At 37.7% G+C, this 25492-nt stretch overlaps 5 protein-coding genes across 8 annotated transcripts; all 5 read right to left on the reverse strand.

Moving 5' to 3' along the window:
• Window positions 1-528: 528 nt before the first annotated feature.
• LOC116691799 (peptide YY-like) lies at window positions 529-1577 on the reverse strand. Its single transcript, XM_032519703.1, has 4 exons — window positions 1478-1577; window positions 1089-1271; window positions 890-979; window positions 529-663 (listed from the first exon to the last, which is right to left on the reverse strand). Coding segments are annotated over exons 1-4 (300 nt in total). The 5' UTR covers window positions 1480-1577; the 3' UTR covers window positions 529-638.
• A 5953-nt stretch (window positions 1578-7530) lies between these two features.
• On the reverse strand, window positions 7531-9823 carry malsu1 (mitochondrial assembly of ribosomal large subunit 1). Its single transcript, XM_032519702.1, has 4 exons — window positions 9407-9823; window positions 8064-8239; window positions 7890-7971; window positions 7531-7794 (listed from the first exon to the last, which is right to left on the reverse strand). The coding sequence occupies exons 1-4, from the start codon at window positions 9720-9722 to the stop codon at window positions 7640-7642; spliced, it is 729 nt and encodes a 242-aa protein (XP_032375593.1). The 5' UTR covers window positions 9723-9823; the 3' UTR covers window positions 7531-7639.
• A 473-nt stretch (window positions 9824-10296) lies between these two features.
• smpd5 (sphingomyelin phosphodiesterase 5) lies at window positions 10297-14167 on the reverse strand. 2 transcript variants are annotated; one of them, XM_032519686.1, is made up of 9 exons: window positions 13949-14167; window positions 12242-12950; window positions 11726-12106; window positions 11498-11573; window positions 11252-11392; window positions 11056-11145; window positions 10905-10968; window positions 10602-10761; window positions 10297-10417 (listed from the first exon to the last, which is right to left on the reverse strand). In XM_032519686.1, the coding sequence occupies exons 2-9, from the start codon at window positions 12845-12847 to the stop codon at window positions 10310-10312; spliced, it is 1626 nt and encodes a 541-aa protein (XP_032375577.1). In that variant the 5' UTR covers window positions 12848-12950; window positions 13949-14167; the 3' UTR covers window positions 10297-10309. The 2 variants fall into 2 exon arrangements, with proteins under 2 accessions (XP_032375577.1, XP_032375576.1); XM_032519685.1 differs by having other exon boundaries at window positions 11726-12950.
• Window positions 14168-15854: 1687 nt separating this feature from the next.
• Window positions 15855-18456, reverse strand: LOC116691796 (speriolin-like protein). Of its 3 annotated transcripts, none has more exons than XM_032519701.1 (5): window positions 18207-18456; window positions 17849-18066; window positions 16634-16837; window positions 16424-16548; window positions 15855-16253 (listed from the first exon to the last, which is right to left on the reverse strand). In XM_032519701.1, the coding sequence occupies exons 2-5, from the start codon at window positions 18009-18011 to the stop codon at window positions 15921-15923; spliced, it is 825 nt and encodes a 274-aa protein (XP_032375592.1). In that variant the 5' UTR covers window positions 18012-18066; window positions 18207-18456; the 3' UTR covers window positions 15855-15920. The 3 variants fall into 3 exon arrangements, with proteins under 3 accessions (XP_032375592.1, XP_032375590.1, XP_032375591.1); XM_032519699.1 differs by having other exon boundaries at window positions 16634-16852; XM_032519700.1 differs by lacking the exon at window positions 18207-18456 and having other exon boundaries at window positions 16634-16852; window positions 17849-18083.
• On the reverse strand, window positions 18155-25292 carry grinab (glutamate receptor, ionotropic, N-methyl D-aspartate-associated protein 1b (glutamate binding)). Its single transcript, XM_032519697.1, has 7 exons — window positions 25047-25292; window positions 22473-22841; window positions 22270-22373; window positions 21552-21752; window positions 20966-21094; window positions 20725-20868; window positions 18155-18895 (listed from the first exon to the last, which is right to left on the reverse strand). Exons 2-7 carry the CDS (start codon window positions 22810-22812, stop codon window positions 18743-18745), a joined length of 1071 nt encoding a protein of 356 aa, XP_032375588.1. The 5' UTR covers window positions 22813-22841; window positions 25047-25292; the 3' UTR covers window positions 18155-18742.
• Between the last annotated feature and the right edge of the window lie 200 nt (window positions 25293-25492).

A 25492-nucleotide genomic window follows, 5' to 3' on the forward strand; every position in this document is an offset into this window, starting at 1 on the left:
TTAAACTGTTAATCTGTTTTCAGGCAAGGTTGAGGTACATCTCAGCTGGCTTGATAGAATAAGTAAAATATATAATAGTGTACTTAATTTACAGTTATTTTCCATTCAACTCTCTCCAAAATATAACATTCTACACTTCATGTAACTAGTATGAATTTATGCAAATGTATGTAAGTGTGCTAGTGTGCACATATTCATTTCTCCACTGGGTGGATTATATATATATATATATATATATATATATATATATATATATATATATATATATAGGAATTAATTAAAATAGAAGTATCAAAATATAACATGAGCCGACAGCAGACATGAATTCTCCCCACTTGAAAATATCTAAAAACGTGTTCACCAGTAGAGAGTACTGTTACTCCGTCAGTGAATGACACACATAACATACCCACACTGTAGCTACTCCACATGCAAGGTATATGTCAATCCAAATGAGCCAGAGTGAGACAATAATTCAACATGTTATTGACATGTTGACCCATTTAACAACATTACCGACTAAAATAGTTGCATTACACAATGTTTATTCCATGCAGCACAAGTTCATTCCATGTCAGTAACAGATGTGGCAGCAGCTTTGTGGAAAAGTCAGTCTGGATATGACAGCTCCAGCAGCATCACCACAGTGGCAGCCCATCATACCTATAACATAAGGTTTAAAAGTTAAAGTTAAATAAAAAGTGTGGTTTTCAACAAGCATTAAAACCTATGTTTTCCTGTCCCTGTACTTTTCTGGTATCTCATCTCACATAATTTACCATGCAATACCATACATTATATTGCATAAAACTGACACAGACAACACAATTTAGTTTTATTAAAAAAAAAACTTTAAACATTTTTAAAGCAACATTTTAATAAAATTTACCTGACATAGTTTGATTCTGGAATACTCTCTGTGCTCTCCCTCACCAGCACATCTGAAAATACAGTATCTGGGGTGTCTCTTTTCCCGTACCTATATGCATGGAAAAGAGTCAAGCAACATATCAATCTTTTTTGCATGTACTTAAAAAATTACCTGAAATTACAGTATGTGATAGAAGTAAGAACAAAGAACAACTAACCTCTGTCTTGTAATGAGATTGATGTAGTGTCTTAGGGCAGAATAATATCTTTGAAGTTCCTCCGGTGGTGCGCCTTCCCGAGGACTGGCCGGCTTGGCTGGGTATGCGTTTATGCCAGAGTGAATACAAGCCATCAGGCAGAGAGCCAGAATACTCAGCGACATCACAGCACTGGAGCGAACCCTGGATCACAGTCAAAATGCATAATAAAGTACTATTCAACAAGGTCACTTTGCCAAAATCAGAAGTAGAAGCTCCATATTGGATTGATACTCCATTAAATAGATACAGATACAACATTACAGCTGACAGATCCAACCGTACTTACTAAAATTCAGTCCAAAGTGTGCCTTTCAATTTAAAGGTGAGAAATAAAAAACACTGCTTACATTATAATGCAACTCTTCTGGTGTAGTCGGCTTTCTCGCTGTTCCAGCTACCTTTGTCAGATTCCCAACATTGCCTGTGCTTTATACAGTGTGTCAAATGGGGAGGGGGGGGGGGGGGGGGGGGGGGGGGGGGGGGGGGGGGGGCATTTCATTCACTTTTAGGGTACTCTTGAGAAATATCTACTGCCTTATTGGTTAAGTAATCCCTGACTGGCAAGGCAATGAATCAAATGGGCATAATCAGTAGGCCTGCACAATTAATCATTATAAAATCGCGATTTTGATTCATCCTGTTCATGACAAATAACTTCAATTTTTTTATTTTTATGAAAAAAACAAAATGTTTTTTTTTTTTAAATAACTTTGATTCTCATTTAATTTTATGAGCCGACTGCATCACAAATACTACTACTTTCTTCTGTGAGTTTTAAAGATAGACTGTAGGTTTTAAAGTGCACCCAAGCACTGCAATGCGCTCCCTTCTCTTCATTGAAGCCTCTGTGTTTACAGGCTTGTGGTGATGTGCAATGTGCAATAGGTGCCAAAAAAAATCCATGTTTGGTACTGCCAATTTGTTTTGTTTTGTCATTGTCCAAAAAATCGTGACAGAGAATTGTGATATCAATTCTAAGCTAAAAAATCGTGATTCATATTTTTCCCTGAATCGTGCAGGCCTAATACTCATCCACATTATTGTAAAAATAATTAATTAAAATGCTAATTATTTGACTTGAATGTGTACATGTATATATTTTTTTCTTCAATATCGTGAAATTAACAGCATTACACATTTCCTGCGGAAGTCAACATGTGTGCTTTGAGGATTTAATTATCCCCAAATGATCACACTTGTGTTTTACAACATGATCACTACCTTTGCAGCAAATTATAATGTTAATTACGTATAAACTCACATAGGCACACATAATTGATTCATATCAATTTGAAATGCACTGTAGTTATTTTATCCTTTTCTACATTAAATACACTAGGTAGGCCTTAAATGTTTGAAAGGTAGAAAAGAGTACCCTTAATTACAGCAAATGTCCCTTCTGTTCAAAAGTAAGTTTTACGTAAGTATATTCTTTGCCAAAGTAATGGCAAAAGCGGAGACAAACCTCTAATCATTTAGAGTGTGCACTTAAGGGTCACGGCCAGCGTGACAAGTCTCAATAAAACCAATGGTGTGTAACTTAAAATTGCAGATAGTGGTCTGTTGTTTTCACATTAAGTTGAAATAGGTTTGGGAAGATGAGGATTCAGTTTATAGAGAAATACAAAGGGTGTCTGCATCAAGAAACAAAAACATTCATCAATTTAATTATGCATAGAGATTTGGAAATATGTAATCCTGTTAGAAAACTGTAAGAATTAAGACAAGGCAGATGGTAGTCTTTGTTATAACATGGTATAATACTTTTTTTTTAACCTGTCCTGCCTTGCAGCCTGGTATACAATATTAGGAGCTGAATACCTTTTTGTGCCAAACAGATATTACTTTTAACAAAAGAGTTTTAATATACTCCTTTGTCTGTTTTATTATTTATTCATGATTTCTCACCAGGTGGGACAGGGGGAGAGAAATAGGGATGGAGGGCACAAACACCACACAAACAGGCACCATGTAATGGGCCATACCTGCAAGAGAAAGGGGACGGGGGTGGGGACAACAGAACAGAGAAAGCAACAATTCCTGCAAGAGAATGGGAATGGGGACTTGGGGTAGAGAAAGACAAACAAACAAACAACAACAACAACAACAAAAGAATGACAAAGACACAGCCAGCCAAACAACAGTTATAAACAGCTGATATAAGAAAACAACTCAGGGAAAATAAAAGGAGAAACAATGAAGCAAAATAACTACTAACATTACTAACATTAGATTTAAATAGATAACTTAATGATAAGCATAAAGAGTAGTTCTACCTGTTGATAACCATGGACAACCTAAATGTATTTATGTCATTATGTTAGTGTGTGTGTCTGTTTGTGTGTGTGTATGTGTCTGTTGTTTTCCCCTGCCAGAACGTCTGGACATACGCACATTGCCACATAGCATGTATATAATATATCAGATATGTCACCTGACATATATGTACCGTATGTGTGTGCGTGTGTGTGTGTATATATATATATATATATATATATATATATATATATATATGCATAGTGGCTTGAGAACAATTACACACCCATGCTAAAGTTGATTAGAAAGAGGAATAAAAAAAAATCTTTTGGAAATTAATCTTAATGCCTTAATTCAAATAAAGTAGGAAAATCCAACCTTTTAAGGACACCAATTTTCTTTGTGAATGAATAATGTATTGTAGATACATAAATATTCTTCCTTAAAATACAGGGTGCATAAGTACATACACCCCTATGTTAACTTATTTTGCTGGATGTCAGGATGTCCCATATTCAATTTTAATTGGTTAGCTACAAATCTGCTGGATTTATTGCCATGTTCAAAGTTCTCTAAGCGAAGTCTTTGTAACTGGAATTGGGTCTTTTTTATGAATAATATAATTTAATTCAAGTTTTAATTTTCTCAGATCGTTCAACATGTGTTTTTGTGGTGAGGCTTCAAGGGCAGCTTCTAATGTTTTTATTTTTTGTTCTACCTCTAATTCACGGGATCTCTCTTTCTTTTTGTGCGTGATGAGTAGGAGATTATTTTTCTTGTTGATTTCCAGATATCGTGACTGCCTGCTGTACTGAGCCTGTCAACTACTGGATTAGATACAAGGTTGAAGTCCCCTCATATCATAAGAGCTGTGTCCGAGCGAGCAGAAAGTGAGGTGAAGAAAGCATGACAAAAGGAAGGGTTGTCAACATACAAGCCATAGATATTAGCAATGCATAAATGAGTATTTTGAATAGAAGTGTTAACTACAATAAATCGACACTCTGGATCTATAGTAGTGGTGTTATGATTGAAGTGTGTTTTTCTATTTATCATAACAGTACCAACTCTTTGTTTTGAGTTGAAGCAGGCTGAGTACGAGTAAGGACAATGTGGTGAGGTGAGTTCATCTGCTGTAAATGAGTCTCCTGTAGTAAGACAAAGTCTGCTTCTAGATTATCGGGTATAGTATAATACTTATAGGTGATTAAATCAAATGTTTTGAGAGGTTAGCAGTTATACTGTAGAAGGACAAAAAAATCTTTGAAAGTCTCAAACTCATTAATAAATGTAAATATGAATCCATTCATTTTATATTAAAAACTCACATGTAATCTAAATGAGTGCAACACGGTGGCACTATAACTACACGTTAAACACTGCTGACAGAGACACAGTTTTATTAAGACAATAACTAAAACCATTTTGGCCAAACCAGGAAGCCTCACTCCAAATTACACCAAATCGTACAAAAAAAAGATAGTAAATCGCTCAAGCCCATAGATTTTCAATTCCAGTTGATGGAGGGCACAAAAAGCTTTCTGTCTCTAAATTGTAAGATTACTTTAATGGCAACTACTTTCTTTGAAGAGCACTCTAGTGAAATTTGACAGTAGATTGTTTTCTTATGGCAGTCATAGCTATAGCCGAGAACTCTATTTCAGAGCAACAGCACAGTCTTTGAAAGGAAATACAAACTATTTCCTTTTAGCCTCATTATAACAGAGCATATGAATCAGCAACAAGTGCTTACATTTTAATATATTGAATAAGTATCACTCTCATGCTATCCTGTTGACGGTCAATACAAATCTGTCAACGTAAATGCTCCAAAATTTCCAGAGAGCAAAAAGCTATAAAACAGTGTCAAAACTAAAATACACTGGAAAGGTAGTGAAGAAAGAGAAGGCCAATAATAAGTGCCTTATTTAAACACTTAGTCACATCAGCTTGCAGAATACCTTGCCAACAAATGAAAACCAGGTGGATAAAGCACAGAGCCCTTAAGTGCCATGTCTGATATGGTTGATGTGCTCTCTCGTAATACTCCTCATGACCACCCTCCACTGAGAGAACACCTGATGCAGCCAAGTGCCAAACCACCTGCAGGATGCAGAGTTGTATCAAAGAATTTAAATATCCCCCTCTTTTTACTTTATTTTCTACAGCAAATACAATACTAGAATGCTGACAGCACAGATGCTACATGGGATTTTAGCAGAGGATTGGAGTGTGGAAGTCTTGGTTGGGGGATGTGGAGATAAATGATTTATGCATACTGCACAGCCAATTGCATAACAGAGAGTAATGAACAGCTTTCCATTAATTACCTCTTTTCTGTGTGATATATGTGGTTGACACGCACATACACTGGTGAAAATATATCTGCAAATAAAGGATGACAAGTGTTATACTGGTGCAAACAAGTGCAATGACAATACAATTTTGTGACCAAATGCTCCTTCCATCCAGCAATACTTCTACTATGCAAGACTCTACTGGTGCTGTTTCCTAAAGCTAACTAATCTCCCTCAATCTCCTCCATCATAGAGGACATTAACACTATGGCCATTAGAGGCTAGACAACAGCGGGTAAAATGGCTCTGAAGCTAATGAGAACATTAGCATCGTTTGAGTCAAATAGAACTTTTTTTTTCACTCGTTTCAATTTTCCCTCTCAAGTCATTTTGCTAATCCACAAGAAAGCAGTTTTTTTAATAGTAAGTGACATAAAAGGCCATAAACTAAATTGTATTAAAGGATAGCATTTATTGGTTGTGTACAATCTCACACATGCCACCATTACCAAATTAAAATAGTTGACATTTATGGCTTTAGTTAAAACTATATTTAATATTGATCACCAATTTCAAGTCCACATAATTGCTTTTTAGTGGGTTTTTGATGAGTGTGAAGATGGAAATTTAAGATTTCACTATTATTGGTTATCATTCTTCACTTTCAGACAATGTAAGCACAAACAGCATAACCACAAGGCACATAAACATTCACACACCAAGTTCCATCAGGCTCTGTGTAGGCATCATCCGCTTCATTACATTTTTACATTTGGCTAATGTTCTGATCCATCATGACTTAAAACAAGTCGATGAAACGGAATGGTCACTTGCTACGAAGTTATAAAGTGTGTGTGTGTGTGTGTGTTTACTTCTGAGACTTGTTTGGATATGATTCTCCACAAAAATGCTGGTCTGCTTAACAAGAAAACTGCAGTTTTTAATCTTCAAATGATAATGTATCAGTGTATTTAAATGTTATATGACAGAAACTCAAAATGTTTATAGAAATTATAGCAATGGAGATCTAAAAATATTTACCCATCCTTTTTATAATTTAATCAAAACAAACTTTTTTTTTTTTTAAGAATAGCACATGTTAAACCCTAAATGCTGGTCATTTGCCAAAGACTGCACAGTTGCAGACTGTAAAAGCTCTTTATGTTTGTTAAGTGCTGACCAACCTATATGTATGTTTCCAATTCCCTGAACAATCTCTTTGCACATGTAAGCGCTGAGTGAGTACATGTCACAACTACTACTTTGACCAACAACTTCTATTTTCCTAGAGGGAGCAATCATCCTGTTTGATTTGACTGAAAGCATCAACTGGAATGGCTTCTTCCTGGCTGACAAACTGCTAAGTGAATGGAAAACTGTTTTGGTACTTTCTTGAATATTTACTTTTCATGAGGCTTTATTATTATTTATCTCATTCTTAAGGTCAGTCATTTAACAAAAACGAAAAAGGGACCCTTCTTTGCTACAAGTACTTTTAGTTTCAATAATTGTGTAAAATTCACTACTTTGCAGTAAATGGCTGAAGAAAAACCCTGTCACAATACAAGGACATGTTTAGAAAATAATTTGAAGATATCTAGAATGGTATGAAAATATTTTTATTTTTAACCATCACAATATGTTAAAACAGACTAATTTTCTCCAGGACTCAAAAAAACATTCAAGCAAATATTGATTTTTTACAAATACCATCTGATGCCGGTCAAATGATATGAAAAGGAAAGGTGTACACAATTAATCAACATGATGGGGCAGTGATTCCTACAGTATTACTGTACAATCCATTTTAAATTTCTTAAATCCAAACACAAAATGTTTTTTTTAGCATTTAAGTGACAAAAAAATGCTTTTAGTTCTACTCACAGGGATAGGACATGATGCATCCAAAGTGACAAAGCAGTAAAGTCTGTTCACAACACAACAGATGATGATATGTCATTTAGCTACTTCTATATCATATATGAAGTCTTCTGGTAGCGTCTCCACAGGCATGCTCATCAGCTGCCCATCATACATGCGGAGAGTCCAGAGTTTCTCTAGCTCGTACACTTCTCGAGTCTCTGGAAGCATGAAGTGAACAACCATATTCCCTAAGACAGAGACGAGCAGGAAAATGAACACCACAGGCAACTATCAACAAATACCAATTCATATAAAAAGAGTCTAAATTGGACGCTTTGCATACCAAAGTCAATACACATCCAGTCCTCTGCATCCTTTCCTTGGATCTTGACATTTCGAGCGCCATCTTTCTTTAGGAACTTATACTGGAGGAAAATTATTCATTGTGTAAGTATCAAAAACTAAATAAAAGTTGCACATATCAACATTTGAGAATGACAAAACAAGTGTTAGTTACCACTTTGATGGCATAAAGTGCCATTGCGCGGAGGTGTCTCGGTGATACACCACTGACAACAATGAAGTTCTCTGTGTATTTGATCTGCTCTGGTACTTTAATCACACAGATGTCCACTGCATTTTCTTGACGCAGTAAAGACACCAGCACATCGAGAGTGAACGTCTCAGAGGATCCTGAAGAAAACCGTAAAAACATTTTTGTCTAAACAGTATTCTAAATAATTTTTCACTCATTGCATGATATATTTGAGCTGAAACAGAGACATGCCATTACATACAATAATTAAAGCAATGCAGGGCGAGTCAGGAGCCTCATCCATTACAGTTACTAAGGCTGCAACTAACAATTTCTCAATATCCATTCATTTGTTTATTATTTTCCTGGTTAATCACACTATCATTTAGTCTGTGCGTCAAAAAACACAAATAAAAGTTCCTAAATATGAAACGATTGATCAATTAGCCAATCAACAGAAAAATACTCAGCAATTTTGATAATCAATTATTCGTTTTAAGTCATTCTTCAAGCATAAAAACCAACACATTTGCTGGTTCCAGCTTCTCAAATGTGAAAAAAAAGAGTATTCTAATAAACTAAATGGGTTTGAGTTTTGGACTGTTGATTGGACAGTCCAATACTCAAAACAAGCTATTTTAATATGTCGCCTCAGGCATTGAAAAATGACGATGGGCATTTTGCAGTATTTTTGATCCATTGATTATCTGGGGAAATAATTGCCAGATTAATCAAATGAATAATTGTTAGTTGCAGCCCTATAAGAGCCCAATGTGACGTCTTTAAATTTGTAGTTTTGCTCGACAAAAACCCAAACATATTCAATTTAGGGTAGTGTAATGTTCATTGTAATTAAAGAATTAAAAATATATATTACTCTATTAATTTATTCACCATTTGGTCTTTTAAATGTCAGAAAACAATCCAAAATGTCCATCACATTTTCCCGAACCCAAGGGGACTTATTCAAATGTTTTGATACCCGAACATGGATGTGTAACAAAACCTTCTCCAACCAACAGTGCAACAACAAAGATATTCAGTATACAAAATAGTCACATTTAAGATCAAATAAAATGAGAAAAAAAAATCTTGAAAATTACTTAAATGATACATTGATTGACAAATTACTTGCCATTGATTAACTTTTCAACTAATTCAATTTACTACAATGCAACAAGCTGTAACCATTACATCTTAGGCATTTTTTCCTTTAAATTACAAGATTATTGACTTGTTAAAAAAATATATATATGGCTATTTAATCTGTTCTATCTACAGTTCAATGATTAGTCGACTAATCTTTTCAGCTAACAGCTACTTACTTTGCCTCGGGGAACTGCTGTCACAGTCCATCTCGTGCGATACCTCTTGAAACATACCAGTGCTTCTCTTGGCATCACTGCTTTCACTACACATCTCTGAATAAAATCGTTTTGTGTCCAAGTGACGGGCGGATACATGATGCCAGAGCGGACATGAGGATAAACTTGATGTAAAAAGTCGAGGCAAACGCAGACTGTCACGAGCTTTGGGGATCGAATAGACGCTTCTAAAAACACCCGTTTGCTCCAGTAAAACACCACTGGTGAATACCGATGATGCCAGTTTCTTACAGCGACTTAGCATACTCATATTCATTTTAACTTTTACAACAGAACAAAAGTATCAGCCAATACCATCCACGAGCCTATGCTATATAATAATAATTTTTGGGGAAAAAAAAGAGCTACAACAGGAAGTGACTCTCGTCCTTGTCTTTTAATTGGTTCGTGCGGCTTCTTCGTTGGTCACTTGCTTGACATAAATGAAAAGCACCCCCTATCGACCACAAAGTATATCGACCTCAGAACAGAACATCAGATGGGCATTTTCAAATGTTACTACTTGTAGTTGATAACAAATTAAAAACAAAAGACAAGGTGTAAAATTGTATTCTTTACATTTATTTCTGTAGGAAAAAAATCAGAATGAAAAATATATTGTTTTACAAAATTATTACATCTGTCCTTAACGGGGTGTAATGTATAAAACTGTAAACATAATTGTGAAAATTTCAATTATTCTATATTAATTCAACCTGAGGTATAAGCTAGCACATTGCCATAGAAACCACAAGTTCAAGTATGTCAACAAAACATTGTTGTGCATGTGCAGATCAGAGCAATGTCAATTTTTGTATATTTTGTTCCCTTTGTTTGTTTATGACACGGTGTTCACTGCAGTCGTCATTGATCAGCACCGTCAGAGTCCATAATTACATTTAGTCTTAAGCCCACAGGAATATGGTCTGTAAGGCCAGCCAACTGGGTTATAAAGGTCACCTCTTCAACTTCCTGAATGGAAAAAAAGAAGTGCATGGTTTTATGATGCTTTTTAATGGGGGATAATTTAGTTTAAGACCTTTTTTATAAGTACTGCTTGTCAGTAGTTTTTCCATATGCAAATGTTTAAATGATTTATATGGCATCTAAAAGTAACTTGTAACTAAGTGATGAAGAAAAAAACAGGGACACGTACTGTTCGGCAGTGCTTTGAAATGGAGCTTTCGCGGTATAGGATGTAGTCGATCCGACGACCAATCCACGGCTGACCAGTCTCAGGGTAAACCAAAGGGCAGCCCTCTGCAGCAACAGGAGGGGAGATATACCGCTTTCTTAGATCCTCTCTCTCCAAGGTTCTACACAAATAAGCAGAGAGGACAGAGTGGATCTTCAGATCAGCTTCAGTGAATCAACAGTTATAGTGAGTAAGGAGTTCCGGTAACGTCACATTAGTAGTGATGAGCTGTGCAGAGGCTTAAGAAAGTAGAACTGAGTTTACCTTTGTAGATTTTCTGGGGTTTTTATGTCATCTTTATACAATGTGGGCTGCTCCAGCAGAGTACCTTTAGATGCAAACCAAGAAATTGTTATTATTTGCCTTGTATGTATGCCATATTTGCTGTAGTGTAATTGTTTGAAATGGTACGCACCAATGACCCAAGGTTTCTCTTTTCCAGGCCCTGCCCTGCAAGGATCTCTGTATTCCTCAAACAGAGGGTGATTCTGTTCCAAGGTGTCATCTAGACAAACAGAAAACAATTAAATAAACACAAATAAAATACCTTTTGGTAAAAGTGCTTTCAGAATAAAAAAAAATTTAAGAAAAGAGTGTTGTCAGAAACACACCAGGTGAGCAGTTGTCAAAGTTGAAATCTCCACAGAGTACATCAAAAGCGACTTCCTCTTCAGGCAGTTTGTTGGCAGTTTGAAAATCACCAATCCACTTAGTAAGCATGTTCAACTGCTCAAAGCGAATTTCCCCTTCACCTGATAAAAGAAAACCCAGACCAGCTATAACTTATTTGTTTTCTCAAAGGAAAATGTTAAATTTTGAGTTAATCTGAGCAGACCAAATCAGAACATTTGACTTGCCTTCTGGTGCATGAAGATGAGTGCAGTTAAAATAGCCAACCACATTCTTCTGTTTCTGATTCTGCCCGATTAGCACCTGACAAAATCCAAAAACATTAGCATTACTTCCATTTTCACTGTGTTCATACTGTGACAAAAGCATGAGTAATAATTAATATGAACTACACAACACAAAAAGGACAACTGCATTAACTGATAGTGGCCTAATACATGATATAAAAAAGGTACCTTAGCAGAAAGGAGGCCCTTTGCAGCAAGTGCGTCTTCCCCACGGCCGTTGGGAAACCAGTGGTACTGGGCCTCGAGCACAGGGAAACGGCTGGCTAGAAACAAGCCACTGTTGAAGAACTTGAAAGAGGAACATCTGCATGGTGGCTGGCAGGCATACACACCAACGTCATACAGTATGTGTCCAAACACAGGTCTTAGTGCTTTGGTGAGCTTCTGTGCCGCCCTCTTATCAAACACCTCTTCTAGGCACAGTATGTCCACATTTGCTGGAAACAATGACGACACTTCCCAGGGTATATCGTCCTGCTGGTGGAGACCCTGGGAGAGCAAAGCTCGGGGGGCACTCCGGTGACCTGCTCGGCCCTGCTGGCTGGCACTCTGATTGGAATTGAAAAGGGGAGAAGGTGAGTCAGTCGAAGGCTCCTCTGTATCATCACAGGGCACACAGACCGTGTGACTATTGGACTCTGGAATTGAAACATGTACTTCAGCTAAATCGGAACGATGACTCACTGGGGTCTGTGATTGTCTATCAGTAGCCCCGTATGTAGGGTAGTTAACTGGGGGAAATATGCTGTTGGAGGGGCTGAGAGTACCACAGCTGCTGGGGGAGTCAACAAAGATGCAGATATGGGGTCGACACACACCCTGCACAATGTGCTGACCAATTGCAGCCGCTCTGCGCTGGGTGTGCCCCAGGTTGTTGAAACGAGCCAGGCTGTCAGGCAACAGACAAAGGTTGGCTGTGGCAAATCCAAATGATGCCTTTCCTACCAGCTCAAAGCCCCTGTGTGTCTCCTTCTCTGGCGAGGATGGTGTCTCTCTATGGTAGTAAAAAGGCCTGCGGCAGGCCTGAAGAGGTGCCCAGAGAATAAATCCAAGAAGAGCCAAGGGGGCTGTAGCGAGAAAAAGAATGAAAAAGATAATAGAGCCGAAGAAGACTTTGAGGGGGTGGAGGTAGCATTCCTGCTCCAGTCGCTGGGTTTGCTCCAGGGTGGTGGACTTGACCACAGCGATGAGGCGATCAAGAAACCAGAAGCAAGGCAAGATGAATGCCCATCCCACAGCATGGATGCCTGCAACAAGCCCATTAGGAAATGGAGACGTCTGCAGGGCCATGCCTCTGCTTGTTTTTTAAGCAACAAACACGATTAGCAACATTGGGACTTCCTGTTCTAGCCTCATTCCAGGACAAAGTCTTGCTCATGGACTCCACTGGACACTAAGACAAAAGAAAGACATTAAAAATTATTAAAATGTAATGACATAGCTCTATTCTTACAACCCATACAAAAAGTTACATTCTGGGTTCCCAGGTATAACTGGCCTTCCTTCTCACATTGACTTCATGCCCTTACACGCAGTTGTAAAAAAAAAAAAAACCAAAAAAAAAACAGACCAGACCAGCTTAATGCATCATGATCACTTTTAAGGAAGCAAAGAGAAAACATGGTGTTAACAGCCTATAATCCAGCCGTCACCATCTGCGCAGTGTTGCTAACCATTGGCGATACGAGCCTGTCTGAACACCACACCTGTGTGTGTATTAAAAGATTAATTATACAATTGGGTGTGTCAAAGGTAAAACCTAAGACAAATGTTTTTCTAATCTTGTATTGATTTTTTTTTTAAATTTCTAATCCGATACATTTTTTTTTTAAATAGTCTCTCTAATATAATTTATTCAGAACGTGTGGTACAGTGATGTACATTCAAGAAGTCTGGATACTATACATGTCACTCATATTGCAGACGACTAACGGACAAAATAGGACAGAATACAACCAGGAAGATGCAAACCTCCAATTCTATTTACAGTCACCCCATTCAAAGCAGGCTACCATAACTTGGAGTGTTTCATCGTTGGGAGAGATACGAGCTTTCCGTGTCATTGCGCCTGCCTGGTCAGTCGATACTCACACAGGTAGGTTAGGTGGGTGACAGCAATGCTAACGTTACTCTGTTCGCCTGTGTGCAGGTATGCTAAGCTAACAATTTCAGTTTTAAACGATTTAGAAAGACGTTCAAATCTGCTTTAACACTGGTGTTTATAACCGCATGCGGTACAATTATAGCACCTGAGCATTGGAATCGCACACTTAATACCTTCTTTAAATGTTCTACCTTTTTAGTTATTGCAAATGAACGCTGTCACCTGGTCTGTCGCGTAGCTAGCTTAAAACAATCGGCTAATGTGGCGGCACAGATGCACTGTCTTACCTTAGCCCGAAAACTGGGACAGGCCGTCTGGTGAACCCATACAGCGAACAACGTACTAATACATTTATTTTATTAGATTTATTTATTAGGTTGTGAGGTGTTCACAGGCAATGATCAGTTTCTAACTTAAAAACAAATAACCGGTTCAGGAAAGAACATAATACACTACTCTCAACGGCTTGTCAGAAGCTTTCATTAAGCCACACCCTAATGGGGCTGTCATGATGTCGGGCCCGTCTGGCACGTGACCTTACCTGAGATCAACCCAGGAGGAGACAGGCTTGTAAGCGCTGAGAGGATAGTTACTAAAGCAGACAGACATAATATACTAGTTCCTGTTTGATTTTGATATTGAAAATAAAGAAAATTATTTTATAAGTTATATATTTACTCTCTAAATACCACATCCACAAATGCTAATTCAATGGTTTTAACCCCTTCTTTCCTGTTTTTAAGATATGCAAGAATTGCAGGACTGATTTTGGAGTATCTTGGACTGAAGTTGGTGCTATGATTTAGACTATTGAATAACAAGCCTTGTTGTCCTCTTTGCCTGTATACCCCTGAACCTTGTGTTGTCAATTTTGTAATGCGTTTGTCTTTGTATGTCCTATACGTATTGTATATCATTTTGTATTGATTAAAAATAAAATAAAACAGTAGGATAGTTACTGTAACCAAGTGAGTATTCTTTGATTCTGAATATCCAGCTAAATATGCAGTGGTTTCAGGACAATGTATTGTGCAGTCACCGTGGTTGCAAGTATAATACACGTTTACATTCATTTATTTTGGCAAAATGTTTACCATTTCAAGCCAAAAACCTGTGATTTAGTATTAACTATTAATCTACAGGAAATATGTGCATCAAGTACATGACGCTATAGTCCAGCATGTGTAGCCTACATTAAGGTTGCTGCAGAATAAATTAATCATGAGCATTATTTCACCTGCTGGAACAATGATCTTGCAGAGAGATAGTAAAGGCCCATAATAAACTCCTGGTGATATCTCTTAGTTCCTCAAGTGATATTACTCCAACCCAGTGGTGGAATGTATCTGCATTTACGGTACTGTACTTAAGTACACATATGAGGTACTTGTACTTTACTTTAGTCTTTTATTTTTAAGCCACTTTACATTTCTTCTCCACTACATTTAAGACAGAAATATTGTACTTTTACTACACTTTAAATTACCCAACAATATATACTGCAAGTCCAACTGACATTACTTTTAATACTTTAAGTACATTTTCCTGATGCTGCTTCCATACTTTTACTTCAATAATAATATTTTCAATGCAGGAGTATTTTTACAGTGTGGTATTAGCACTTTTACTTAACTTAATTATCTAAATTCTTCAACCACTGCTCCAAACCTAGACATAATTTTCAACTAAAAATTTTTTTTTAAATACATACATAACACATAGCATGCAATAGGTTGGTTTCAGATCTCTGAATTGCTGCCCACATGAACTGCAACAAAATGGTAATTCGATATGATCATCAGGTCCCAATCAGCAAGGTCCCTGGCTGACTCACTCATCTCATGATCCATGATGTTAGGCATACAGTACATACTTTCTGCTTAGCAGACATCAATATGTCAAATTGATTATTTCTTTAACATGGTAAGAAATTGAAGTGCCCCAGTATAATACTGAGTATTGGTTAAAATAAGAACCCACTGTTAGATGTCTTTAACAGGTTACCTTTTTTGTTTGTACATGAAATCAGTTTGAGAAAGACTGACTGCTTTATGTCTTTATGGCCTCAATAAAGTTGGTTGTTTAGTTTTACCATGCATACTGGCAGTGTAAGCAAATATGCAACTGATTAAGTTTTTGGTTTGCCCTTTCTTAGAATAGCAGGTTTTACTGTGCGCACAAATTCAAAGCTACACATTTATCAGTGTTTATTTCAAATTGGTAGACAGAATAGGCTTTGCTGGTCTCATACAGTCGCGTCTACCAGAGAAGAAGAGGCTTTCCATCTTTCTCGGCCATGTCGCAGAGGCAGGTGAGCACAAGGAGCAGGTCCCTCTGAAGTTTTCTCGGCGCAGTGGTCATTATCAGCTTTCTCAGGAAATCTGAATTATTGTAGTCAACTGTCTCCATGCCGTTTTCACTAGGCCTCTCCTTCAGGATCCCATAGGTGTTTACAATGAATTCAGTGAAAGAAGGGTGAAGTTTTATTTTATACCCGAGCTGGTTCAACCTCTCCATGAGGTCAGCATACCTCTGATTGATATGAAGCAGATAGCCTTCATCTACCTTCCCTGTCAGCGGGTGTGTGGATACCTGCAAAAGAGAAAGAAAGGCATGTGACTTCCTTCTGATTTATATTCTGTGTTTTTAAAATGAACTGCTAATGGCATTAGTTGTTTAGATTTGAACTCTTATTTATGCACTGAAAAGTTACACAACCAGTTTTTTGTAGATACATAAAAATATATGTCTTCCTTTCTGACCTCTCTAATTTTTTCTGGAAAATTGAGCAGTGTGAAACCATAAAGCCTCCTGTGGCTCTGGAAGACATGGGACAGAATCCTCCTATCGAGTTGGTATGCAATCTCTCCCAGCAGCCTGTATGGGCCTGCGGTGACAGAAATAAAATACATTTATAAAAAAAATCTTTTTTGTTACTGCTGTAAAATGTCTGCATGTCTGTCATCGCTTACCTTTGACCACAAGAGGAAAATCAGCCTGGCAGCTTTGAATCTCTGCTTTCTCACATGTATCTGTGTGCACCGAGGTTTGGAGGAAAGACTTGAAGTCGACGGGGGATGAGGTTCGTTGTTCGTGTATTAATCTGGTTTGTTGCAAGTCTTTTCTGAATTGTCTCTCGTTAGAGGTGTTTGGCCCCAGACTGGACGGGTGTCTTCCTGGGAATGAGCAAACTGATGACACAGCAACCTTACATGCTTCCTCATTGCAACAGCCTTTTCACTTGCTGGTATTGACTAGCTACAGACTGCACACATCTGTTTAAGTATCTTTCCACTGGCTCCCAGTATGTTTTAGGATTGATTTTTTAGATTTTCTATTAATTTGAAGCTTCTTTGTGGGCTGGGTGGGTCTTTCCTGATCTTTTAGTCCTACTACAAGACTTTTGTCTGTTCCAGAGCCACAGCTTTTTACCTGAAGAAACAGCGCTTTCGCACTCAGGACAATGAGGCTCTGAAATGATCTGCCTGAAGAAATAAGGCTTGCTGAGTCAGTAACAGCTTTTCAATCTTGTTACTTGTACATCAGAGAACTTACCCTGAACTCATTTGAGTATTTTGTTTTAACCCAATTTAACTTTAATTGTCCCTTTATTCATTTATTAATATTAATGAAGTCATGTAATAAATTTGCAACCTCATGGTAAATGCTCTTTCAAGAATATAATTATTACTCATACTGTATGTAAAAATGTGGTAAAATGAAAATAGAAAATAAATCCTTCTCAAAGTCCCTGTAGAACAGTATGATTGAAAGATGCACTGACATTCATAATAGTTGTACATTCTGCAAGAATAGAAATTTTAACACATTTAATCTAGAATTGTGAATTTACCCTGAAGTCTTGGAAAGATTTAACAATAGAGGAATATTTATGTTATATAGGTTAAGCAATCACACACAGCTAAGGAATACGGAGACCGTTGCTTACATTGATTGCGATTTTTCTTAAGCTGTTTAAATGTGCTCTAGAAATAAACTTTAATTACTTACACTTCACTGTACTATTAATCTGCTTTAACAAAAAAAAAAAAAACAGGGCAACCAGATCTCCAACACTGACCTCAGTTTATAGGTCAACAGTTATGTTTGTATTCTAATAACTGCCCTGACTAATCTAAACTGCCCCCTGGCTGCCATCTAGTGGCAGAGAAAAATAGTTACAATACCTGGCAGTTCCTCGAGAGCGTCATTGTTGAAGCCCTGCATCCTCGCTCTCCACAGGTCTGCGTTTTCCTGGACTACATTAAACACGGACTTCAAAAGATTATTTTCCTGCTCAAGTTGTTCATTCTTTGAAAGCAAGCCATTAATGGTTTGCTCCAGGTCCATTTTGGGGCTCCTGGTTTCACAGCTGAGTCACAAAACACCTAAAACCTTCTGGACGCTGACAGAATCGTGTATCAAATCACAACAGAGCAGAGTTCTGTGATGGGATTCCGTCAGAATCTTTCAATCAATACAAACGACAGAGATCAGGTTTTAGAAAAGAACATTTATGCACAGAATTAAAAGGTTATTCTTTACCTTGGACATAGTAGTTTAACAAAAACCCAGGATCTGCTTAGTAGCTTCGTCTAGGGCTTTCCACCATATCCCTTCCCCAGCTGATGTAGTTTGCTCGGTTGCCATGGCGATGGATCTGATAACATGTAAGTTCAGCAGTTGCTATGCTCACATGCACTGCACTTTTTTTATTCCTAAAAGTGCAATGGCTACCTGAGCTCGCATGTCAACAGATTTATCTCCATGACAACAGAACAAACTCCTTCTGCTGATGAAGACTGTTGAAAGCCCTACAAAAAAGCTGGTGTCAAATCTTCATACTGTTAAATGATTTCATAAGCCACAAGATATAAATTTCTAAATCAAAGAAAGGTTTTGTAGAACACGTCATGAAACTTCATACAAACATAGACAATCTATATTATCATTGGGTGGAGCAAAATATTCTTAAACTATGCGATCAATGCACATTACAAGACTTAATGAAAACCAACTCACTTCTATCCATGAACTAAAAGCCAATCTCTGTCAGACTTTCTACCTGCTGTTCCGCCTGCTCAGCTCCCCCTTGCCCTTCCAAAGATAGCAAGAATATAGAGGAAGATGTTGATGATGTCGGTGTACAGGTTAAGAGCAGCAAAGATGTATTCTTCTGGACTCAGGGACAGTTCCTTGTTGCCAAGCAGCAGCTGTGTGTCCACCGCCAAGAACTGTACCGTAGAAGACATTCACAATGGATTAAATATGCGTCTTTTTCTATCATTAGTGAAACACGCAACTCACAAAATTTGTCAGGTATTTAATTCATAGCTTGAAGTTAGAGTTGGGTGGTATCCAAATGTTGATTGCATCCCTGTCTCACTACACGCTCTTTCTGAATTCTGTTCTTTTGGAGCCAATTTTTACTGCACATTTATTTTCTGTGTACAGTGATTTAATTATGTCATAAACTTTACCCCCTATACCGCTTTCAATACGTTTATAAAAAAAAACATCATGCCATATTGAGTTTAATGCTATAAAACATACAAATGTTTTCCCCATTTTTAATTTTGGTATAGTTTTAGATAAGGGTGTGCAGAGTGCAAATGTGGTCTGACATACGACATTTTGGTAAAAAGCCAATTTGATTTTACTTACGACGTTGTGCTTGGTAAGGAAGGATAGTATTCTGGCATTAATAATACTGCAGAAAACTGGTCAAAATTTTCAACTACTGAGTGTGGGGGGGTGATTGCACTCTAATCAATATTCTTATACAAAAATTCAAAGTGATTTTTCCAGATCAAACCATTTTGTATTGTTAATTTATCTTGTTAATTTAACTTCTACAAATTCCAGAAGAAGTTTTGGTCAATGGCTTCTTCTATTTTATTGAGTTCTTCAGATCTGTAAAGCTCTTTTTTCTTATTGATTAGTATTTTGTAGTGCCTGATGGTATTGGACCTATATTTGACTCTTCTCTGTGTTTTTGGTTAGATAGTATTCTTTGTTATCTAGCATAAACACATTCATTATCATACAATTCAACTGTTGTCATAGTGGGTTATTTCTTCAGTAGAAAGGAGTTGAAACGAAGACTGTTGACAGCACATTTTGTTGACTTTCCAGATTAATGGGACACCGTTGAACCTTTTTAAATGTAATGTGTCAATGCAGCGAGCTGTGCTGTGGTCAAACTGTGTTTTGAAAACTGTGTTTCAAAACACTGCACAGGCTACCTATAAAGGTTTAAAATACAATCCACTCACGCGTCATAATTGTTCTAATGTCAATCCAAATAACATTGACTCCTATGAAAATGTCAAAAGATTTATAATTTACAGTCAAATCAGTGCCATTTGTGGCTGGATTTATGTAGCAGGATTTACTGGTGTCCAGATTTTAGGCTTTTTTGTTTGAAATTTTTTACCTCAACTTACATAAGGTTACCAAATGCCACAAAACAGTAAAAAGAAGTACCATAAATTCAAGAGTTTTTATCCAAAACCAGTTATGACCAATGAAGACAATTCATTTAGGAGATTGCTTCGGTACTGCCAGAAGATCCGCTGGATGTCTTTCATTTTCAGCCAGATGTCCCTAACCTTCTGCTTTTTGTTTGTTCTAAACTCCGGTAGCAGGGTAAATCCAGACAGCTAGCTAGACTATCCGTTTAATCTGATTTCTGTTGCAGGACTAAAAGTTTTGAACGAGCACATGTTCCACCAAAACACAAACCACCCAAGACGTTTGTGATTGGTTTAAAGAAATGCTAATAAACCAGAGAACGTTTTTCTCCTATGCAGGAATGTTGTGTGGACTAGCCAGACCTTCTTCCGGAGTGCTGTGGTAGAAAGTCTGGCAATGCTAGACTATGACCAATCAGATGCCTTGCCTCTAATCTATTGCAACACTATTGTTATTGTATTATAATGCAAAAATGCATAATTCCAGTTTTGTTAAAACAGAAAGGGTTGACTGATATTTCCCACTACTCATACAGCACCATCATCATATACAATAAAGCTGAAAGACAATTGTTGGTCTTAGTACTCACACAAGTGAAGAGCAAAGCTCCCAGGCCAGCATACACAATGTGCAGAATCCTGTCACGGATGAAGATGCAGAGGAGGCCGAAGATGATCAGGACAATTAAACAGACGAAAAGCACACCGTAACAGGAAGTGAAGTCGTATTTGGTCTGTGGGAGGAGGCCAAGAGAGACATTTAGATCACATCAGGAGTATGAACAATGCACATGATGTCCATACAAGAGGAAGGCACTGTCGCATACAAACCTGGAGAGAGAAGATGACCACCGTGAAGCACACAACCGCCGTGATGCCCACTGCCATGACCACCGTGTCAGTGTCATGGAAGCTGGCGATCATTCCCACCATGTAGGACATACTGAGAGTCAGGACGGACTGAAAACAAGAAACACAAATACATCAGCCATGCTGCATGTGTTTGAGTGAAGTGCACTTTTATGGCATAAATAGGAAATAGCTAAATCATTTATCATATTGTAGTTACAAAACAGGGATTTGTGAGACTCAATCTCAATTTAATCTGTGTAAATCTTTAAGAATAGGGAAGTCTTATTTTGTAACTGTAGGCACAAAACTTTATAAATATTAAGTGTCATCTTTTCAGAAAGAAAGCAGTCTTATCTCTCACTATACAACATCAAAATACATGTTGTTTATCCATTTCAATTAAAAATAGGAAAAATGTTTTTCAAGGCAGCTGTATGATTCATAAACCAGAAGGCCTACAAAATGATGATTCAATTGTCCAGATCAGATAACAGTACTTTCTGAGCTGTGCCTTCTTCCCTCTAGGTCTTCTATTTTGAAAAGAAAACAAAAGAAACGGGCTTACTAATGCAACTAGGTTCCAAGGATGTCTTCGGCGAACGCTTCCACAGCAGCTGATCACACAAACTGAAACAAGGAATATGACATAGGATACCAGGTACGTCCAGGTGTTCACCATGACAAACATCTTGATTTCATCCACGAAGGTGAAAACAGCCACAAAGGCAAATGTCACCATCAGCTGAGCAGTCAACACCAAGAAAACCTGGAGAGAAGAATGGATTATTATGCAGCAGACACTGATATTTTAACAAAGAATCCTTTTTTTTTTTTAGTGGATCTTAAATTGTATCAAAGTACATGATTAACTCCAAAAACAGATGTTATGTTTTAGGTTTGGCAGCAGGACATGTACAAAATGTAATTTCGATTAAATTTGGTGAGACTGTAATAAATAGTTCTTGTGCAAAACCCAGATTTCTTTTTTTTTTTTTCAGATTAAAAGATCATGCTTTACTTGACATACATGTCATTCATGCTTGTTCATCACTACGTGCATTGTTTTGCATTAAATCTACATGTAGATGCAGATAAATAAATTTACAAACATTTTGTACTCTAAAACAGGTACAGTATGGCTGTTGACAAATCCAGCAAATCTACATAAAAAATGTACTTCATTGCATGGATAATTCATATTTAAAAAAAAATACAAACACAATTAATTATGTCAAAAAGATGTCCCGCGCATTGGTTTTCCAACATTTCCTATGAACACCCACCTTTCGAATGAAGGCTCTTCTTATGGTCTTGTTATCTAATCCAAAATCAAAATCTTGATTCTCATGAAAGGGTGGTGGGTCCTCTTCATTACGGTAAACATCGTCTGCAGTGGCACCAACCAAAAACATCAAATTGGTTACATTAGACTACAAATGTAATTCCATATATTTAGAAAAGATGCAACAATGTTAGAAATACTAACCACTGAAGTTGTCATTAAAACCCTGGCCTGGTGGAGAGTATGGGGAGGAAGAGGGGTTGGCTCCAAATCCTGAACCGCCTTGAGGGTTCATTCCGAAAGCTCCAGGGACGCCCGGTCCAAAAGCAGTCGGTGGAGGGAAAGGGAAACCACCAGGAGGAGGGAAACCACCAGGAGGAGGAAAACTACCAGCAGCAGGGAAACCACCAGGTGCAGGGGCTCCGAACATGTTTGGTGCTGGCATATTCATGTCAAATGTGACAGGAAACGCTGGCGGCCCAGGAAGCGAGGGTGGAGAGGGTACCCCCTCCAAGGGAGCATATGCAGTCTTCTCGGTGGTCATCTCTGGCTTGGATCGGGAGCACAGACCCGCTGGAGTGTTTGATTATTAGAATAGATGGAACAGTATAAAACAAAGGAGAAGTCACATGAAAATGTCATCAAATAAACAGCACTGTTTAGATAATCACTATTGACATTTTTATTTTTCATTTAAAGAACATAGGTACATCGGCAGCATGTACACACATAAAAAGTCAATACCAGAGGTGCATATACAGAGAAAATATATATTTAAAAAATTAATTTAAAAAAAAGGTAACAGAAAATGTAATATACTAAATCTATCACTGGTACATGAGAAATTTATCAAACACAAAATCAGTCTTAATTGCCTTCTTATTCTTAATGTCTCTTTCAGTGTTGCCGTATTGGTGCAGTTCTTGATAAGTATTCAAGGTTTGGCTTGGAGTCCGCCCGTTTCTTCCTGTGAATGTGGAATTTTCCCAATAACAAGATTGACTGGACATAATAGACAATATCGTAATCCATCTAATTGCCTTCAAATCAAATAATAATGTCTTTATCCTCAAATTGAATTGATTGCCAAGTTTTCCTTCTTATAAGATGTTGACCATTAACCCAAAATATTCTAGTAAACATACAGCGAAAGAACAACTGACAGATTGTTTCTTCTTCTAATTCACAGAATATGCAATAATATTCAATATCAAGTTGGAATCTCTTTTTGTCTTTTTTGCTGAATATATATTTTACACAATCTATTTTTCTTTTACCCCAAGGGATATGTAAATGGAGTGTTCTTATTTAGAGCTTTTCTAGTCTTAACGACTACTCAAAGCGCTTTTACATAGTTTACCATTCACACACTGTGGCTGCCGTACAAGGTGCCACCTGCTCATCAGATAAACACTCACACACATTTACAGTCCGATGGCGCAGCATCGGGGGCAACTCGGGTTTCAGTGTCTTGCCCAAGGACACTTCGACATGGGACTGCAGGGCCAGGGATCAAAGCACCAACCTTCCGATTGGCAGGCAACTGCTCTACCCCTGAGCCACTGCCTCCCCAGTGGATATACCACTATTAAAACTGAAACCTGAAAAACTGAACCTCTAAGAAGTTGCAGCACATTCCTTGGCACAACATCCCAAACTATACTGCCTATTCTCTTGGCGCGACCGTAACCGGAATTTGGAGAGGAATTCATTACGTTAGCAACTGCCAATCAGCATGAAAGGTAACCTGCCACACAAAAAATCGTTTTTACTTGCATTTATTTTTAAATAGGTTAGGTCCATATTGGTTTGTGTTATGACGTAAATGTGAAAATTAACTGCTACCTCCTCTGTCAGCCCTAGCCACTAAAAAGAAAAAACCCGAGAAATCTGGTCAATTACAAAACCTGGTCAGTCTGACGTCATGTTGCCTGAGCTCATTACTATTCATGAGCTCACCTAGTTGCTTCGGTTAAGGATACTGATAGCCAGGCTTTGATTGGCTAGCGGTTAGCCGATCAGAATATTAATGAGAAGAACTGGCACAAATCAAGCTGAGTCTTCATACCACACTAGAATGGCTTTAAATAAGGTGACCAAGGCATTTTTTCCACAAGAAATGTTACAGAGTCCATGACAGAACTTTAGACATTACAACACTGTAATAAAATACGTGTGGCAGGGCACCTTTTAATATTATCAACCCACTTTCCATAATACAGACATTCATTTTTATATTGAATATTCTTGTTATTTAATCTTGGTTGAGAGTCCACAGTGTGGTAACGCTGTAACGTCACCGTCATGACGATGCACACTTCCGGTATACCGTTATGACAATTATAAGACAACTTAATAACAATTATTTATATAACATGCGTTGTACATACTGTGTAGTTTCACCACTAAAGTCACATTACTTTGGGGGTTAAACGAAGGTTTCAGCTGCGGGTTTAGCTAATGTCAAAAAAACAGCAATTCAATTTCCCCGAGCTTCCACGGGGACTCCCGAGGTTTGCTAAATTTAGGCCACATAAATCCCTTTTCGGCAAGAAATGGCCATTTAGCCCACATAACAGCGGGCTATTAGCGTTAAGGCAAAAAAATAACAAATAATGGGAGAAAGTGAGAAAGAACGAGTTACGTTTGGGTATAAATCGTACAAGATGGCCATGTTTTTTTTTTATCAAACAATAGCGTTAGCCAATACGATTGGACAACTGAAAGGCAACAAAGATCATCAATGTCAGGATATTAAAGACTTTCAAAGCTACTTACGTTGCCTGCAATCAAATGTTCAATCCCAGCTAGGCCACTCCAAAATTATTTCTGGTAATATTTTGCAGGTTCTGTCCCACTTGGATGTTTTTCGTTGCTGCCTGTAAACTGAGTTTTATCTCTCCGCCTTCAGGATGCGGAATGTTGCGTTCAGGACTTATTAGATGTTGGTAGGGATGGGAAAGAAACAATGCCAACCGCAATGTGAGGGTTGACTTACTTCGGACAATCACGGTGGTATGAGACAGAGTTGGACGTGTGGAAAATAGAGGTCATTAACAACATAGCATTATTTCCACTAAATGTGGGTTTAATTAGGCTACATTGAGCGACACAATTGGCTGAGATAAGACAACCATGTTTGGTTGGTTTTTTTAGACACTTCCATATTTTTTCGGCAATAACATTGGAGCTTTTAGAAAAGTCTTACAGCCTGTGACTGGTGT

Source organism: Etheostoma spectabile, chromosome 6 (assembly GCF_008692095.1).
Source record: "Etheostoma spectabile isolate EspeVRDwgs_2016 chromosome 6, UIUC_Espe_1.0, whole genome shotgun sequence".
NCBI classification, from domain to species: Eukaryota; Metazoa; Chordata; class Actinopteri; order Perciformes; family Percidae; genus Etheostoma; species Etheostoma spectabile.

What these genes read in the sequence shown, in the direction of transcription:
- LOC116691799 (XM_032519703.1), bottom strand. An exon ending in AATCTCATTACAAGACAGAG is followed by an intron (nt 980 to 1,088) that starts GTTAGTTGTTCT and finishes CCATGCATATAG; the next exon opens with GTACGGGAAAAGAGACACCC. An exon ending in CCAGAATCAAACTATGTCAG is followed by an intron (nt 664 to 889) that starts GTAAATTTTATT and finishes CTTATGTTATAG; the next exon opens with GTATGATGGGCTGCCACTGT.
- malsu1 (XM_032519702.1), bottom strand. Translation starts at nt 9,722, where the DNA reads ATGAATATGAGTATGCTAAGTCGCTGTAAGAAACTGGCATCATCGGTA. An exon ending in CAGCAGTTCCCCGAGGCAAA is followed by an intron (nt 8,240 to 9,406) that starts GTAAGTAGCTGT and finishes GGTTTTCTTCAG; the next exon opens with GATCCTCTGAGACGTTCACT. An exon ending in CACTTTATGCCATCAAAGTG is followed by an intron (nt 7,972 to 8,063) that starts GTAACTAACACT and finishes ATTTTCCTCCAG; the next exon opens with TATAAGTTCCTAAAGAAAGA.
- smpd5 (XM_032519685.1), bottom strand. Translation starts at nt 12,847, where the DNA reads ATGGCCCTGCAGACGTCTCCATTTCCTAATGGGCTTGTTGCAGGCATC. An exon ending in TCATCTTCATGCACCAGAAG is followed by an intron (nt 11,393 to 11,497) that starts GCAAGTCAAATG and finishes TTCTTTTATCAG; the next exon opens with GTGAAGGGGAAATTCGCTTT. An exon ending in CTTTGACAACTGCTCACCTG is followed by an intron (nt 11,146 to 11,251) that starts GTGTGTTTCTGA and finishes CTGTTTGTCTAG; the next exon opens with ATGACACCTTGGAACAGAAT.
- LOC116691796 (XM_032519699.1), bottom strand. Translation starts at nt 18,011, where the DNA reads ATGGACCTGGAGCAAACCATTAATGGCTTGCTTTCAAAGAATGAACAA. An exon ending in CGCTCTCGAGGAACTGCCAG is followed by an intron (nt 16,853 to 17,848) that starts GTATTGTAACTA and finishes CTGTGTCATCAG; the next exon opens with TTTGCTCATTCCCAGGAAGA. An exon ending in TTTTCCTCTTGTGGTCAAAG is followed by an intron (nt 16,549 to 16,633) that starts GTAAGCGATGAC and finishes CTGTCACCGCAG; the next exon opens with GCCCATACAGGCTGCTGGGA.
- grinab (XM_032519697.1), bottom strand. Translation starts at nt 22,812, where the DNA reads ATGACCACCGAGAAGACTGCATATGCTCCCTTGGAGGGGGTACCCTCT. An exon ending in TTTTAATGACAACTTCAGTG is followed by an intron (nt 22,374 to 22,472) that starts GTTAGTATTTCT and finishes GTGCCACTGCAG; the next exon opens with ACGATGTTTACCGTAATGAA. An exon ending in CTTGGAACCTAGTTGCATTA is followed by an intron (nt 21,095 to 21,551) that starts GTAAGCCCGTTT and finishes TCTTGTTTTCAG; the next exon opens with TCCGTCCTGACTCTCAGTAT.